The following is a 15,865-nucleotide window of genomic DNA, read 5'->3' on the forward strand; positions in this document are numbered from 1 at the left end:
CAAAGTAATAAATATAAACGGGCTCCGAAGAACATTGAATGATTTATTTCATGTACTGATCCTGCAGACACCCACTACATGGGGCGGAAGTCCTGCAGCATGCGCGCGCCCCCTTCAGTGGCAGATCCTCACAGAGGAGAGCTTAGCCCCCTCCCCCCTCTGACTTTAAAGTTGCGGCAGACGCAGTTACTCTACTCACTGAAGCACACCCACACTGTTTGCTTTATCAGACGATACAGACATTCAAGATAAAATGTCAATGGTGTCTGTAAAGTTTGAATTTTCCTTTACTTGAACACTTTTTTAAACATGTGTTCAGTTTTTGACTTAACATATGTGTGTTTGTGTTGTTTCAGGCCGCTGAGGATGCAGAGAGGGACATTGCCAACACAGTGATGGGGATTTACACAATCCGAAGCGGGGATGGCGAGCCAGAGGATCTGGGAATTGTTATCGAAGGCATTAAAGTCATGGAAAATGTAGGCAGTGTCATTGTGGGACTCATCATGCTCTTTGGGCTCATTTATGCCCTTGATCTCAGCTTCCCGGACAACCTGAAGTATACCTTTGAATTCCTACAGAAGGTAGTCATGAATTTGGATGGGCACACGCTCAATATAAAAATACAGCAGCTGAAAATCAAGCTGTTTGAGGTGAACATGTGAACAAGTGTATGGTCTAGTTTCCTTTTTGGAAAGTTAAGTTTTAAACCATTCCCTGTTTGGAGAGCAGTGCAAAGCCTCCACCTTTTATAGTGTCTTTGTTGTTTGTGGCACTAAAATATTTTATTTTATTTGCACCACTCTTAAATTGTCCTTTAAAAAAATAATTACTATATTATTATTATTATTATATTTTTACATCTAGTTAAGATCATATTGAGATGTGTATACTAATATTCATGTTGAATTGAGGATTGGCTATCCACCTCAAGGTGTAATTGTTATATAACAATTATTTTCAATAAAAATATCTCAACTAGGTTTTGTCTCATGAGTTTGTATTTTACCATATTTCTTTACCAATTAATTATATTATTTTGAGTTGGACAAATATAAATTCATTTAATTTAGTTAACGTAATAATTGTATTTCAGCTGTATTTGATAAAAATGAGTTGGACTAACTCGATTAAATTTTATTGCATGGATGTTCTTAGTTTCAGTTGGGGCTACGAATATTTATTGGATGGAAATCCTGCCCACAATTGAATTGAGTTCATCCAATGAGTTATTTTTTTGTGTGTGTAATAAATTGGAAGTATGGGAAAGCATTTCAAAATAATGTACTCACCTACATGTATTATTTTGCATTTTGAATGTTGAATTTAAATCCCTTTGTTAGAAGAAGTATGCTACCTGAAATTACTTAAAAATAAAAGCCCTGCATTTAAAACACAAAAAGGGAGAGGTGGTAAACTAAAATGTAATAAAACAGTACAGAAAAGGAATAAAGGCCTGTTTCCCCCTTTCAGAGTGTTACAATGTATGAATGAATTACAGTACATTTAGAATTTGGTCTTTTGTTGTAGGTTGATTCTTGAGATTTAAAGGCTGCTGCTGTCACATAAAGGTAGTGGGGATAAATCATACAGTCTGTTTATTAGATGCAGTGTATTAAAAGGTGCTATATCTCCCACCGAAAAGCACATGGATAGAAGTAACTGAAAAGGCTACTTCGACATACCCATCCATTTGTACCTTGAGAAAATTGCCAACAAGCTTTAAATCAATGGAAATATATGGTGAAAAATCTAAACACGCAAAACCCTGTTTGAATCCTCTCTCAGTCTGTGCTTTTGGATGTATCTTGCCTTGAACCTTTGTGCTTTCCGTCTGCTTACCTGAAGCTTCTCTGCTTTTGTGTTTTTCCTAATACTAAATAAAGAAACTGTACATGCGCAGCCCGACGCAGCAGCAGCGCTCCTCGGCACTCCCCTCTGACGAAGACTTGACGTCATCAGCGTTGGCGGTATTTTGAAAAAAGGAGCTTGTGTTGTTTTTGTCCGTATCTTGGAGATACAACTGAGAAATTTACACGTTATGGTGAGTCGACACGTCCTTTGATTAACTCTTGGAGTGCAGATATGTAAACGACAATGTAAAGTGTTTACATTCATTTAAAAAAAAATATCGGCCCTGCGAACTTATACTAGCTAATGTCAACTTCCCGTGAATGCATCGGGAGTAAAACATATCCTACAGCTAACAAACATCAACCATGCACTGAATCTGCCTTCTTGTTCCGTGCTGAACTTATTGTTCATACATAAAACACCATAAAAAGTGATACCTTTGTGTCCTCTTTATGTTCCCGTGTTTAGGCCGAGGTGGAGTCAGGTGGGGCGGCGGCAGAAGCCCGGTCAGAGGCCGCTCTCAATGAGCTCATAGACCTGTGTGAGGACCAGTTCACCAAGCTGGCGAAGGTAATGTCTCACCAGGCTGTCCTTTATACTCTGTGCCAGAAAGTGCAGAAGAGGTACAAACTGCAGTCTGTGTCTCTGTGTTGCAGCTTCAGAATGACATCGTACTGTCTGAACAAGACTCATGTGGGAATCCTCCAGACCACGTGAGATGACTGTTCATGCTTGTTCTTTACTTAACACTTTATATACAGAAGTCCCAACGTAACAAAGCGGTGGGAGAAGTACTCAGATCTTCTTAAATCAAAGTGAAAGTACCAGAGTTTATGGATACTCTGTTACAGTAAAAGTCTTAAATGTTACTCAAGTAAAAGTACAAACGTATTGGCCTCAATAAATGTATACTAGTAATACCAAAGGTACTAAATAAATGTAGTGGAGTTAAAGTACACTATTTACCTCATAATTGTTGTGAGGTAGAATATACAAAGTTCCAAAACATTGGACCACTCAAGTTAAGTTAACACATATAACATGAAACACCTTGTAGTTGGTATAACAGATTTTCCGTATCAAAAGTATCAATTGTATGACCTAGACAACATTTTTTTCTTGCAAACTTGAAAATCCCTTACATTGACTTTAAAATGTAATATTAAGATAACCCTTTATCATAATCATAATGTACACCAAAGGCCTAAACAGGCAGTAAAGACTTCCTAACTGGTTATGTAATGTAACTTATATGTAACATAATTATGCAGTACAGGGAAAAACAGCTTTGATAAATGTTCATCAAACAATGCCTGTCTGACATCAATGATAAACCTTTAAAACATTGAAGCAAAATGTATAATATTAAAAAAAAGATTGAATAAAATGTAAGGAACTGCAGAGGTATTTTGAAGAGCAGAGTGATGCCTCATAAATTGTATAATTTCAAGTTGTAGTACTTTGTAGTACATCAATGTGAAAACAAGCTGTACACATATGATAATAATTTTTTTAATTGCTAATATTAGTTCAAAATAGCTCCCTAGGGAGGTCTTCCAGGCACGTCCAGCTGGGTAGAGACCGAGGGGTAGACCTAGGACCAGGTGGAGGGATTATATCTCTTCGCTGGCCTGGGAGCGCCTTGGAATCCCCCAGTCAGAGCTGGTTGATGTGGCCAGGGAAAGAGAAGTTTGGGACTCTCTGCTGGAGCTGTTACCTCCGCGACCCTGACGGAAAAGCGGGAGAAGATGGATGGATAATGATAATAATGCAGAAAATTGGAGAGTTTTGTCAAAGCAGCATCCCGTAATGGCTTCAGATCGCAACAACAAGCCATCAGTGTGTTTATAAATGTTAACAACTGATGTATAATTTCAAGCTCAGTTCTTCACACACATACCTCACTTTGACCTGTAGCTCATCTTCACTGGACAGAGTTTATCCTAACCAGTCACTCACCTTTTAAAACTAGACTCTTCCTAACCCGTCGCTACAGATGTGCTAAATTCAGGTTAATATGTCCCCAAAGAGCAAAACAAGTATTTTTGTATACTATATTTGTTTTTTTATTCAAATGTGTAAAATTATTATATGCAAATAACACAACTTAATCCTGCTTGATAAATAAGAGTGTTCTTTTGTTTCTCTGCAATGCAAAATATTCATTTTCAACAGGCAGTTAATCGACTGATGGCAACGGAAGCAGAACTAAAGCAGTGGCTGACAGTAGAGCCTAAATGTAAGTCCTCCATTCACACTGGGATAAAAGCTTGAACATAATGTAATATATGCATTTGCAAAGCATAAATATAACAAATTAGTGCCACAGTTCTATGCCTCAGTTACAGTTTACTGTCAATTCACAAAATGGTTTAGCCTGCTGTGAAATTGGTGCGAAACACATTAGTTCAATCAAGATTTAATATCAGAATTTATCAAATTGTGATTCCAGGCTTTGAAATCTAATTGAAATTGTTTCCCGGCTGTTTCTAATGTTTTAACATGTACTTAATTATTTTTGCTACATCTAGTGTTGGCATCAAACTCAGAAGTTTTACTCAAAGCTGGAAAGGAGGAGGTACGTCTTGATATGTTACAACATTAAAGAATACTGGAAAGTCTTATTTAAATGCTACATCAATGCAACTAATTGTTCCTTTTTGTTTTCCACAGATGCTCAAACTGTGCTCTGAACTTGAGATGGTTGTTTGTTGCCAGGAAGCAAAGAGAGACAAGCTGAGAGAAACAAAGGAACTGTGTGTAAACTTTACGTGTAAAGTTCAGACATTGTTTTGTGGAAAATACTGTAAATGCTCAAATATGACCTTTCAGAGACCTTTCACTTGTTTTCCTCTGTGTATACTTATAAAAGTCTATATTTTTTAGTGAACAGAAGTGGTTGGAGGAGAAGCAACAGGCGCTGATAGCTTCCAAAAACCATTTGGAGCGGATGAAAACGGAAAAGGGAGAGGCATCAAAGTTCAAGTGAGTGTTGGGGAAAAGACAAACTAAACAAGAAGGGTTCAAGTGTTGAGGTGTGTTGCTACTGGAGAGCAGCCCACCCTGTGAATAGTAGCAGCAATATGAAAAGAGGAAAGTAATTCTACAAAACATGTGTGTGTCAACATGCATTCTACAGTGTATTGCTGGACACCAAAGCTAAAATCCAGAAAATGAAAACCTACCAGGAAAGCTTGATGGAGTGTCTGGGGGATGTTCTGGAGAAGCACTTCCCTCTCCCTCAGAATGCGTCCAGCACTAACAAGAAGACGAAGGTGCAGTGTTCTTGTAGCTTGTAAATGGCCTGTTCCGTGACTGCTCTACTGCAACTTACCATCTTTTTGTTTTTCATTTTCAGAGCAATGCCCAGGAGTTTGATGAAGACATGATTTCATTCAATGAAATTCTCGAGGTGGGTTTTAAACAGAGGTGGGAGAAGTATTCAGATATTGTACTTAAGTAATAGTAGAAGTACCAGAGTGTAGGAATACTCCGTTACAGTAACATTCCTGCATTCAAATGTTACTCAAGTAAAAGTAGAAAAAAAATTGCATCACAATATACTTAAAGTATCAAAAGTACTCATTGTTTGATTGGTCCATTTGAGAATAATATCTCTGATATGTTTTATAATTATTGATCATTAAAGTGTTCTCAGAGCTGGTAAAGGTGCAGCTAGTTTTAATGGCTCTGTATACTGCAGGGTAGCTGCTGAATTTACTCCAGGTGAACTAAAGTCTGATTTAAGGGTTGATTATATTTACCATCATTAATCCAAATCTGTAAAGTAAGTAAAGGGATTAAAAAAATCAAGTGGAGTAAAAGTACACCATTTACCTCTGAATTAAAGTGGATTAGAAGTATAAAGTAGCAGAAAATGGAAATACTTAAGTAAAGTAAAAGTACCTCAAAATAGTACTTAAGTATAGTAAATGTACTTAGTTACTTTACACCACTGGTTTTAAATCATTACATTATAAGCCTTGTTGACCAAATAATGTGATGTCCCCTTACTTCAAATGAAAGCAGACAATATCAATGTGAAGTGCTTCACATTAAATATGATTAATCTTATAAGAAACAAAACTTCTAAGATATAGAATAAGAATAGAGAACAGCATACAGAAAAAAACTATTAAATAATTGTCCTGTTAACAGCAACAAAGCTAGCGGTTGGAGTTAAGTGAAAAAACGTTACCATTACTAATCTATCATGAAGTCTATCCTTCTGAAATGCTGCAGAAAAACATCTTTGGTTTTATTGATTTATGTCATCATCTGACATTTTGGCTGCAGAGTTGAGAATTTTTAAACAATTGGGGCTAAGTTTCAAGACTACTTCGTGGTCAACAGCAGTACATTCTGCAAACGCTCAGTGCTTCACACTTCAAGGTGAAATTGTCATATTCATAATTTTCAATGTTTTATTTTCAAACCCAAATTGTATTTAACAGAACAGCTTTCCTGGTGGCCATGGCAGATACCATGTGCACATAAACATCCTGTATTTAAGTGGGACATAACTATTGTCACGTCAAATCTCTTTGTGAGATGTTTGTTGTCAACATATACATACAAACAAACAAACCTATATAAATTGAACTGTCTGTGTAAATGCCTATACAAGTTGACTCACATGGCCACATTACCTAACCCTATGTTGCTCTGTCTTCTGTAACCCCACAGCTGCTCATGAACAAGGCCCTGTCCACACCACACGATCCCTATATAACCATAGAAAACACATTCTGGCCCCCGTACATAGAGTTGATGCTGCGTTATGGCATTGCGGTGCGGCACCAAGAGAATAACTTCAAGATCCGCCTGGAAACATTTTTTTAAGGCAGTGGTGCATTCTTAAGCACCACTTATCTACTAGTGTTCGACAGGAAGGCTTTACCTCAGTATTTTTCAAAGAACCTTTTTACTTTGTACAGACCAACCATGGGTTTCTATAAAATATCACACCGAATATGTTTAAACTATTTAAATGTATTAGAAAAAACACTCAATTTCAAGTAAAGTTACTTCCTGAGCTTATATTGATTATTAAACCTTGCCATTGCTAAGTAATGTATGTTTGTAGTCATGTCTTGAAATTCAGTTTCATTTAGATTTCTTGGTGACCAACTGAAGCTTCCAAATGCCTTAATAGTGTATTGAATGTGTATTTTGATATGTATATATGTTATTGTACAATAAAATTGGTAACTGCAGTTGTGGTGTTGAAGTAGAAAAACAAATTCAAATATTTGTTTTATTATGTTTTCATGCAGGCAGCTTGATAGTCAAAATGATTAATGGGACACGTTGGATTGTATATAACTCATTTTATTTTAGGAATATGTAAAACTCCGTTAGAAACTTTGTGCGTCACACTACGTCAGAGCTGTCGTCCAATCAGGTGCATCCGCCCCGTCAGCTTTAGGATTCCTGTGGGCGGAGAGGGGATTCCGGTTCCGGGTGTTTTCATATCCCACTCGGAGGTGTTCATCCCTCTGATTATGGTATTTTATCATACACGTATTTCGATAGACGACTGATTAAAGTAAAGTTATTTTAACAAAGGAGGTCCAACAGTTGTCGGGAACATGGCGACCCGCTCGGAGAGAGAAAAGGCCCAAAAACTCAACGAGCAGCACCAGGCCATCCTGTCCAAAATGCTGCGAGAGGAAGACAACAAGTACTGCGCCGACTGCGAGGCGAAAGGTGCGACTTACACATTGTCGATTTTTTTCCATTACACTAAACAGAGTTAACATTTCCACTTAAAAACAGCCGCTAACGCTGAGTAATAATGTAGCATCTTCGCTAGTTAGCTTGGCTGAGCTAACCCGCTACTGTTCAACCGGCTAAGGCTAGTCAGCTGACATATCTTCCCTGCAGCTAAACTATGTGGCTAACTAGCAAGCTAACTTCTCTAAATGTACATAAGCTCACCGGCCACAGTTCCTCTCCCTCTCCGCCTCCTGCTCTCTTGAATTTTACTAGCGTTTTTAACAGACTGTCAGATCCCCATCAGGAACCTCACTCGTTCTCATGTTATGTCATTGTTAAAGAATGCAGAGCCTGCTTTTGTGTCTTGAAGACTACAAGATCGTGCATGCTTAGGTGTTCTTCAGGTTTCTCTGAAAACAATCTATGGTTTCTGCAGACATCTATCCATATTTAATTCACAATATATATTTTTTAAATCAGGTCCAAGATGGGCATCCTGGAATCTGGGAGTATTTATCTGCATCCGGTGTGCTGGCATCCACAGGAATCTGGGAGTACACATATCCAGAGTCAAATCAGTCAATCTGGACCAATGGACAGCAGAACAAATCCAGGTACTGTTTTTATCCTGTGTGTACTTAATTACAGAAGAAGTGGTCTTGTATTATATGAATATTATTAATCATGCAAAGTCTCTTTGGTAAGACATTATTTCAAACCCTTTGTTGTATAGGAAGTAAGGATAGATTTCATTATCCCTTTACCTTGGCACATCTGTTCTCTTTTGGCAGCCAGCCTTTCCATTTCAGGGCCTCAGATCCGTGTTAATACTCTACATTTCCATTATAAGGAGGCTCTCTCAATAATCATCCCTTCACTCTCAAAAAGTTGACGACATGCGAGACACAGATGAGAAAAAGAATAGTCAATGTGTGTGAGAGATCCTGACTTTTAGCCTCTAGTATGGATCCAAATTCTAATGTTCTGGATCAAAGACTTCCCATAATAAACATTGAAAGAAATTATAATTTGCAAGTTACCATAATTAACAGTTTCAGCTTGAAAATGACTGCTTACATGAGCATCCAAGTCATTATTAAAACTAAAAATACAGTCTGAAAAGTTTCTAATTAATGCAACTTTTCAATACAAAAGTGAGTGAAATGTTTCATGAGCTGTTTTCCAAGTGAATTAAATCCAACTTTGAGACTCTTTCCACCTGTACCCCAGTCTTCCTCTCAGCCTGCTTTGCATATGTCCACCTGTCTTACTCATTTATGTACAAAGAGAACTGGAGACTGCATTGGAAACCTGTTCGGTGGTGCATGAGGCCAAAATGGCTCCACTTACCAATATAAAATTACCCAGGTCTTCCGCATTTGTAGGGCCTGTAGAGCAAGCAAGCGTACTAGCGTTTGACTTAAACCTCCCAGACACTTTTTGTGTCCGTTTTGCAACTCGGAAGATTTTCTTCAAAGCCTGCTGCGCCTCACTGGGTCTTGGTCAAACTCCCAAGCCCAAGTTTGAAATGCAGTCATGATAACCCATAATGTGTCAAATCGATGGAGCGCCATGCATATATGAGCAGCATTTGTTTTCTATTTACCCATCTGTCCTTCCTTTTTTCAGAGTATACAGGATATGGGTAACACCAATGCCAGGCAGCTTTATGAGGCCAACCTTCCAGAAAGCTTCAGAAGACCTCAAACAGACCAGTATCCTTCACTATGAGCACACCAAACTTAAACATGACCTCCTGCTTATACCAAAAATATTCATATTTGTCTTGCTTGTTGCCGATTGTTCTCTTAACTCTGACCTCAGAGCAGTGGAATTCTTCATCAGGGATAAATATGAGAAGAAGAAATACTACAGCAAGAATGTGACAAATGGAAGCAGTGTATGTGTTAAACTCTATGTACCTGCCTTTTTTTTAAAATAGCAAATACACTTTTACAGACTATTTGTTTAATATGTTTTCCTGTTGTTCATTTTGAGTTTTTTTTTATCCTAGCCAAAAGATGCTAAGAAAGAGAAAGAGCCGGACAGAGGAAGCAAGGTGTCATCTTACAGTAAGGTACGTTTATCACACCTTATTTGTGAGTAGAGGGGTGGAAACATGATATTCAGCATCAAATTGTGTTTGCTTTACTTGTTCTTTTTCTTATCACTACTCCATTCCTTCTAAAGGGTGACGAGCCCAGGCCAGTCCCCAAAATCAGCCCTGCTAAGACTTCAGAACCATCTGTGAACCTACTAGGACTTGGTGAGTATCTCTTGTGTGTTACTGGAAGATAAAAAAACGTCTGAAATGTGCTGACTGAGCGAGATATTAATGGAATCAGGCTAAAAGAGGTTTCAGCTTGTAATTGTTTTTCTTTTATTGCCAGTTCGGCAGATCTAATAAACAACTGAATCACTGTAAACTCATTGAGCCGGGATTTAGAGGTTATACAGGCTCAAGGTGCCGTGTAATATTACATTTGTTATATTTACTATGTACTTAATCTGACTATATATATATATTTATTGAGTTGCCTGTTACTCTCGGCAGGTTATTGCTGTGATCATCTAACTTTTCATTCCACCTCACAGCAGGGCATAACGGCACTCAACCAAGATATTGTGGTTGTTGAAGGCAGAGACTTCCACCATGACCGTGTCTGTTGTCACTGTAGGCTGGCTGGGTAATAATCAAGAAGCCAGTTTGAGAGAAAGTTTCATTGCTGCTCTTTCTTTCAGTTTTTAGTAGCTGTGTACTGTGACTGTACTCTCCTCTGACAAGCAGCAGACTAACCATCTCTGAGCTGCTCTGACATCCGTTTCAGAACTCTGCTTGTTTATTAAAGTTGATTTGAAAACGTTGCAAAAAGGAGATACTGCTAGACTCTTTAGTGAGGAAGTCAGAGGAAGTGCTAATGCTGCTGACTCAGTCACAGACGACCGACATGTAACTTCTTGTTTTTTTACATCTGCATCTAGTTTGGGTGCCTTTCACTTTTGAAAATCAGCCTTAAATATTACAAGGAAAAAATGGTTGATTAAATTGGTTGTTTTTGTGCATGAAAATGTTCTACAAATTGCTGACTTTGTAATGCTGTCAAATAGGAAAGTCCTTATTCCAGGGTGTTTTCCAGCAATTATTTAATAAATAAACACATGTAGGGCGTGTTGTAGGGCAACCAGTGTTTATCACATAATGGATTAACTGTAAATGCTGGGTAGATGAAGAAGTACAGTTAGACTCATCATGACAGGAGGCATAACCGGATCACAGTGGCTCACCGCAGATGTATTCTAACCATATGCAAAATATTTTCCTCCGGCTAGCATTAATGGAGCTCTTTCAGTTTTCAAATGGCAGTTATTAGGTGTGTGTGGTGACTCATGGTGAAGTAGTGCGGTGTTACTACAGGTTATTGTTATTGTTTGTTATTTTTTGTCAATGGAATAACTCTATAAGTGACTTTATTTGGGTACTTCAGGGTACTGTGCATGATTACTTCATGATAGCAATTTGATTTACAGTTTAAAGTAGGATGAAGAATTTATGATACTCATTGCATTATTTGCTTTATTTACTTTAGTTTTGTGGCCCATACTGGTAAGCTAACCGTCATGCTTTCTGTGGGAGGGCGGCGCAGTTAAATAAATACAACACATATTGTTACGTTAGCAAACATAAGGTCTGTTTGTTTGACACACCTTCTCTCAGCTATTACACATTGTATACAGGTTATTTATTTTAGATTTTTCATAAGTTCTCAGTGAATTCAGGTAGAATATTGGGTGCTGCGTGGTGTGAAAACAAACTGTGGTTTTTCTCTATCTACTGTGTGCGCTTGTGTCCACCGGTAAAACCAGTTTGGTTTTTTTCACCTTTTCTGTCGCAGACATACCAACAGCTGCAGCAACTAACAATGGTAGCATAAGCACAAGCCAGAACAACAATGACTTGGATATATTCGGCCCGATGGTATCCAACCCTCTCCCCGCCTCCTCATCCGCAGCTCCCTTTCCTCAGGTAAACTCCACGAAGAGTTCTTCCGCCCGGATAGCAAATGATTTATTTCTTGATATTGTTTACGAGGGCTTGACAGTCTTAGTTGTCTGGTGGTAAAACTTAAATTAAGTGCGCAGTGGAAAATAAAAATCAAATGATCACTAGCAGCTTTAACAGCCCACAAGACGGCAACACGGATACAGAGAGACAGTAGAGGCAGCCAGACAGAAGATTACAGGAGCAATCATTTGGCAAAACATTTAAATAAGGCTGCAGCTAATTAACATTCATAATGATTCATTTGTTCATACTATTTGGATAAATCAGTCATTAAAACGTAATCTCTAAATGAAACTCTAAGGTGAGGTTTTTTAAATGTTCTGTCCATCCATAACTCAGATATTTAGTTTGTCATAATGGAAAACACAGGAAGTCTTCACATTTGAGAGGCCGAAACACAACATATTTTCAAATTTTGCTTAAAAAAACTATTAAAACAACATGAAAATATTAGTTTAAATGATATTTCTGTTCATCAACTACATGATCTTACATGATTAGTTGGTCATTGCAATTCTATTAAACATGCATCCCTTTGTTATTGCTCTGTCACTACACAGTTGGCAACGGAGAAATCAATTAATAGATCTCTGGCATTTAATTATGGCTGTACCAGCGACTAACAGCTTACCTACAGGCCATATCTGAAATCTGGAGCATTATTATGCAGGTCATTATCACTATACTAATTAATCTAAAAAACATGGAGAGTCCTCGATCAGATGAGGCAAACAGCTGACTGACGTATGGCATACATCAACGATATCGTAAACTTTAATGAAATGTTATTCAATTTAATATGTTGATGATAACCTGTGAATGATTTGAAAGCTGCTCTGTCAGAACAGCCCCAGGGAGGGAAACAAGGGACTATTTTCTTTGAGCTGCCGATGCATTCTAAAGTGCTTCACCGTTCTTCCATATTTTTATCACAACGTTTTTCCAAATCTCTTCCACCCGTCAGGTGAGCTCCAGTAACGCAGCGAGCACTCCCACACAACTTCCTGCGTCGGTGGCAGCGGGGGGCGGAGCCAGCTCGGGGTCAGGGCAGGGAGACCTGGACCTGTTCAGTGACAGCAGCAGCACTCCTAAGACTGAGGACGGGGCCAAGAAGCCGCTGTCCAAGGACTCCATCCTGTCCCTTTATGGAACCAACAGCATGTCCCAACAGGCGCCCACAGGTGAGGACGCACTCCTTTAGAAATGATGAGACACAAGCTGAGTCATTCCTTTGCATTTTCAAGACATAATTATTTACTTATTGTAATGTAATAATTACTATACATTTCAATAACTTTTTAGAACGGTGAATGCCTTTTGCACAACACTTTTCCTATTTAACATAAGAGTTCACAGTTCTCCACTCATAAATAAGATGCTCCTTCTGTTCCTTTAGACAAATATAGGAAATAAATAATATGTGGACCACACTCACTGCCTTCATGACAACTTTATACTTCCTGTTCACACATTTAAAGCCTGTTGTTCCTAAACTAAGGGTCTGAGGGGAGTTCCAGAGGGTCAGACTTGGGAAACTTCTGGGTTAGGCTAACATTTTCCTCACCTAGAAACAGCTGGGATCTGTTTGTGGTGAATTGATCCAACAGGAGCAAGTAGACACTGGTTGTACGTCCCACAGATCTTCCCAACTTCATTCGTGGTTAAGAGGCTCCTTAACAAACACACTTGAAACTCATGTTTGTTTGCATAATAGTCCTCTCTCTGTTTTGCATTTCTTCCCTCAGCCGGCATGTTCATGGGCCCCTCCCAGATGCAGTTTCCTGTCCAGGCTGCTGGAGGTTACCAGGCCTTCCCTGGCATGGGTACTGCCATGCCGCCTACAACCGTCATGGGCGCCATGATGGCTCAGAGCGGGGCTGCCATGATGGGGCCCAGTCCGGGCATGATGGTCGGGATGACCATGCCTAATGGCTTCATGGGAAATGCGCAAGCAGGCGGCGTGATGGGCATGGCGCCGAGGATGATGGGACCACAGGGCGGTGCGTTGCCTGCAGGCATGGTGCCTGCTCAGGGCATGTACGCAATCCAGCCCGGGCAGCAGGCGCAGTGGAACATGGGTCAGGTATGAAGAGTCATCAAGCTTTGTTGATTACTGATGCATCATAAGGGGAGAGGGAAGGTTGTGGGATTTAGTGGCATCTAGTGGTGAGGTTGGAAATTGAAATTAACTTTCCAAGCATGCATGAGAACCAGGACAGCATTCAGGTAACCAAAACACTAAAGGGCCCTTCTAGAGGCAGGGTTTAGTTTGTTTATTTGTGGGCTTCTTTATAAACATGGTAGACGCTGTGTAGAGGACCCGCTCTATAACAAAGGGTTTATTCTAAGGTAAATACATTTAATTTAGTTAGTTAGTTTATGTTTAGTCGCAGTTGACTTTAAACTACTAAAAACATACTATTCTATTCTAATCCTGCTAATAGATCCCCCTGAATCCTACACACTGACCATCATGTGTGTGTGTCAGGAGTGATTACTTTCACATGCGACCACATCCAGCTATGATAATGTGTTTACATTAGTGCATTGTGAAGTGCTTTACTTAACAGGATGTGGACAGAGCATACAGCAGCCACAAGGGGGCAGCACACGCTGGGCTTTAAAAGCGAGAGCTGTATCCCAAGGGTGGGAAAACAAGTACTGTCAAAAAAGGCAAGGAAACATTGTATTTACTGTAGAGAGTGCAGTTAGTAGACACTTTTACCCAACAATGATGCACAGAAGAAATGAAATGGCTGCACACTGCTGTAAAAAAATAAGTTAAGTGAAACATCCCAAATCTTTTTTAGACCTCAATGTGTTCATGAGTTGTGAACATGGATGCTACGGAGAAGATGTTTTGTAGCTTTTCTTGTATTTTCATTATAAACAAAGAGAAAAAGAATCAAAGAAAATACAAGCCCAGTTTTCCAGTTGTTCATGTACATTTTTCCACCCCGGAACTTGTTTTTCTGATCATTCCGAACTGCAAAACAGTACACTGAACTTTCATTGAAATGTAAATAATGCATGCTCCTAATATGTAGTGTGGAATTGGGACACAGCAGGGGTGTAGAATAGATACCTTCTACAGCAGCAATAACTGATTCTTGACTTCCTGAGGGCAGAAAGGATACAACAAGGCAGATCAGAGGGAGTCTAGTGAGGGGGGGGGGGGGTTAGAGGAGCTTCAGTTGAGCTCTTTTACATGCTTTTGACTCTTTATTAATAAACTCCTCGACACTACTAAGTAGATTCAGGACAGGTTTGGCGTTGGTTTCCAGCCTTGACGTTATTCTCTAGTTAACACAGATCTGTCTAACATCCCCAGGTGAATCAGCAGATGTCAGGGTTGGCCCTGAACGGTGCGGGGGGCCAGATGGCTTTCGCTCAGCCTCCATCAGCTATGGGTGGATGGGCCGCCAACGGATCTGGCCAGACTCTGAGCACACAGCTATGGAAGTGAGCCTTTGAGCGAGTCGTCGGTCGGGCAGAGTGAGAGTCGAGGTTTCAGGAAGTGCAAAATATATCTTGTGCTTCTCTGCGCCTCACAGTGAACTGATGCCCATTTCCAGCCTTCAGAACATGAAAATTGTATCTCCTTTTTTCCCCCTTCTCCCTTTCTCTGTCTCTCTTTCTCTCTATTGTGTGAGTGAATTGGGAGTCCTACAGGAGTACAGCCTGGCAGTTTCTGCCTGTCGTATGGTTTTTGATCATAACTTTTATTTTCCTTTTTTGGGAAAAAAAAAATGACAAGGAAATAACAGTCCCAACAAAAATGATATCGACATATCAGAAAAGCTGCAGGACCAGTTACACAAGCTTTTATTGTATCACTGTATCATTATAAGAATATAGAACATTTAAATGAATAGTATTTAACGGGAGAAGGCATGACTATCAAGTCTGTCAGTACGGCTCCCAAATGTACAGCGCTGTATAACCTTCTTTTAAAGTACTTGTGGTTCCCCTATCAAATTAAAGTGATAATAAATGACTTGCTTTGAAGCGTCTTCTGTAATTAATGTGTTACACGTTTTTATTGGTTTGAAATACAATACTTTTTTCGTTTGAGGTTTGGTGTAAAAGGAGCACTTTACCCCAAAAGTAATCATTCTTATATCATAAACTCACACCATGGCAGCTTGAAAAACTTTCTTGAATCCCTCCACAGTGAACGAATGATCCCAAAACATACAACATTCTCAAGGGGTCATTTACTCCCACTCC

At 39.3% G+C, this 15,865-nt stretch overlaps 2 protein-coding genes across 2 annotated transcripts; both read left to right on the forward strand.

Annotated features, from left to right (window-relative positions):
* The first annotated feature begins 1,914 nt into the window (after positions 1-1,914).
* On the forward strand, positions 1,915-7,070 carry cenpk (centromere protein K). The gene is made up of 10 exons (XM_063884408.1): positions 1,915-2,044; positions 2,323-2,424; positions 2,511-2,567; positions 4,030-4,093; positions 4,386-4,432; positions 4,528-4,610; positions 4,741-4,839; positions 4,994-5,129; positions 5,213-5,266; positions 6,541-7,070. Exons 1-10 carry the CDS (start codon positions 2,042-2,044, stop codon positions 6,694-6,696), a joined length of 801 nt encoding a protein of 266 aa, XP_063740478.1. The 5' UTR covers positions 1,915-2,041; the 3' UTR covers positions 6,697-7,070.
* A 208-nt stretch (positions 7,071-7,278) lies between these two features.
* On the forward strand, positions 7,279-15,643 carry LOC134865022 (stromal membrane-associated protein 1-like). The gene is made up of 10 exons (XM_063884404.1): positions 7,279-7,563; positions 8,053-8,186; positions 9,202-9,287; positions 9,397-9,472; positions 9,587-9,649; positions 9,763-9,838; positions 11,466-11,596; positions 12,600-12,816; positions 13,381-13,718; positions 14,967-15,643. Exons 1-10 carry the CDS (start codon positions 7,446-7,448, stop codon positions 15,099-15,101), a joined length of 1,374 nt encoding a protein of 457 aa, XP_063740474.1. The 5' UTR covers positions 7,279-7,445; the 3' UTR covers positions 15,102-15,643.
* The last annotated feature ends 222 nt before the right edge of the window (positions 15,644-15,865 follow it).

Source organism: Eleginops maclovinus, chromosome 5 (assembly GCF_036324505.1).
Source record: "Eleginops maclovinus isolate JMC-PN-2008 ecotype Puerto Natales chromosome 5, JC_Emac_rtc_rv5, whole genome shotgun sequence".
Classification (NCBI taxonomy): Eukaryota; Metazoa; Chordata; class Actinopteri; order Perciformes; family Eleginopidae; genus Eleginops; species Eleginops maclovinus.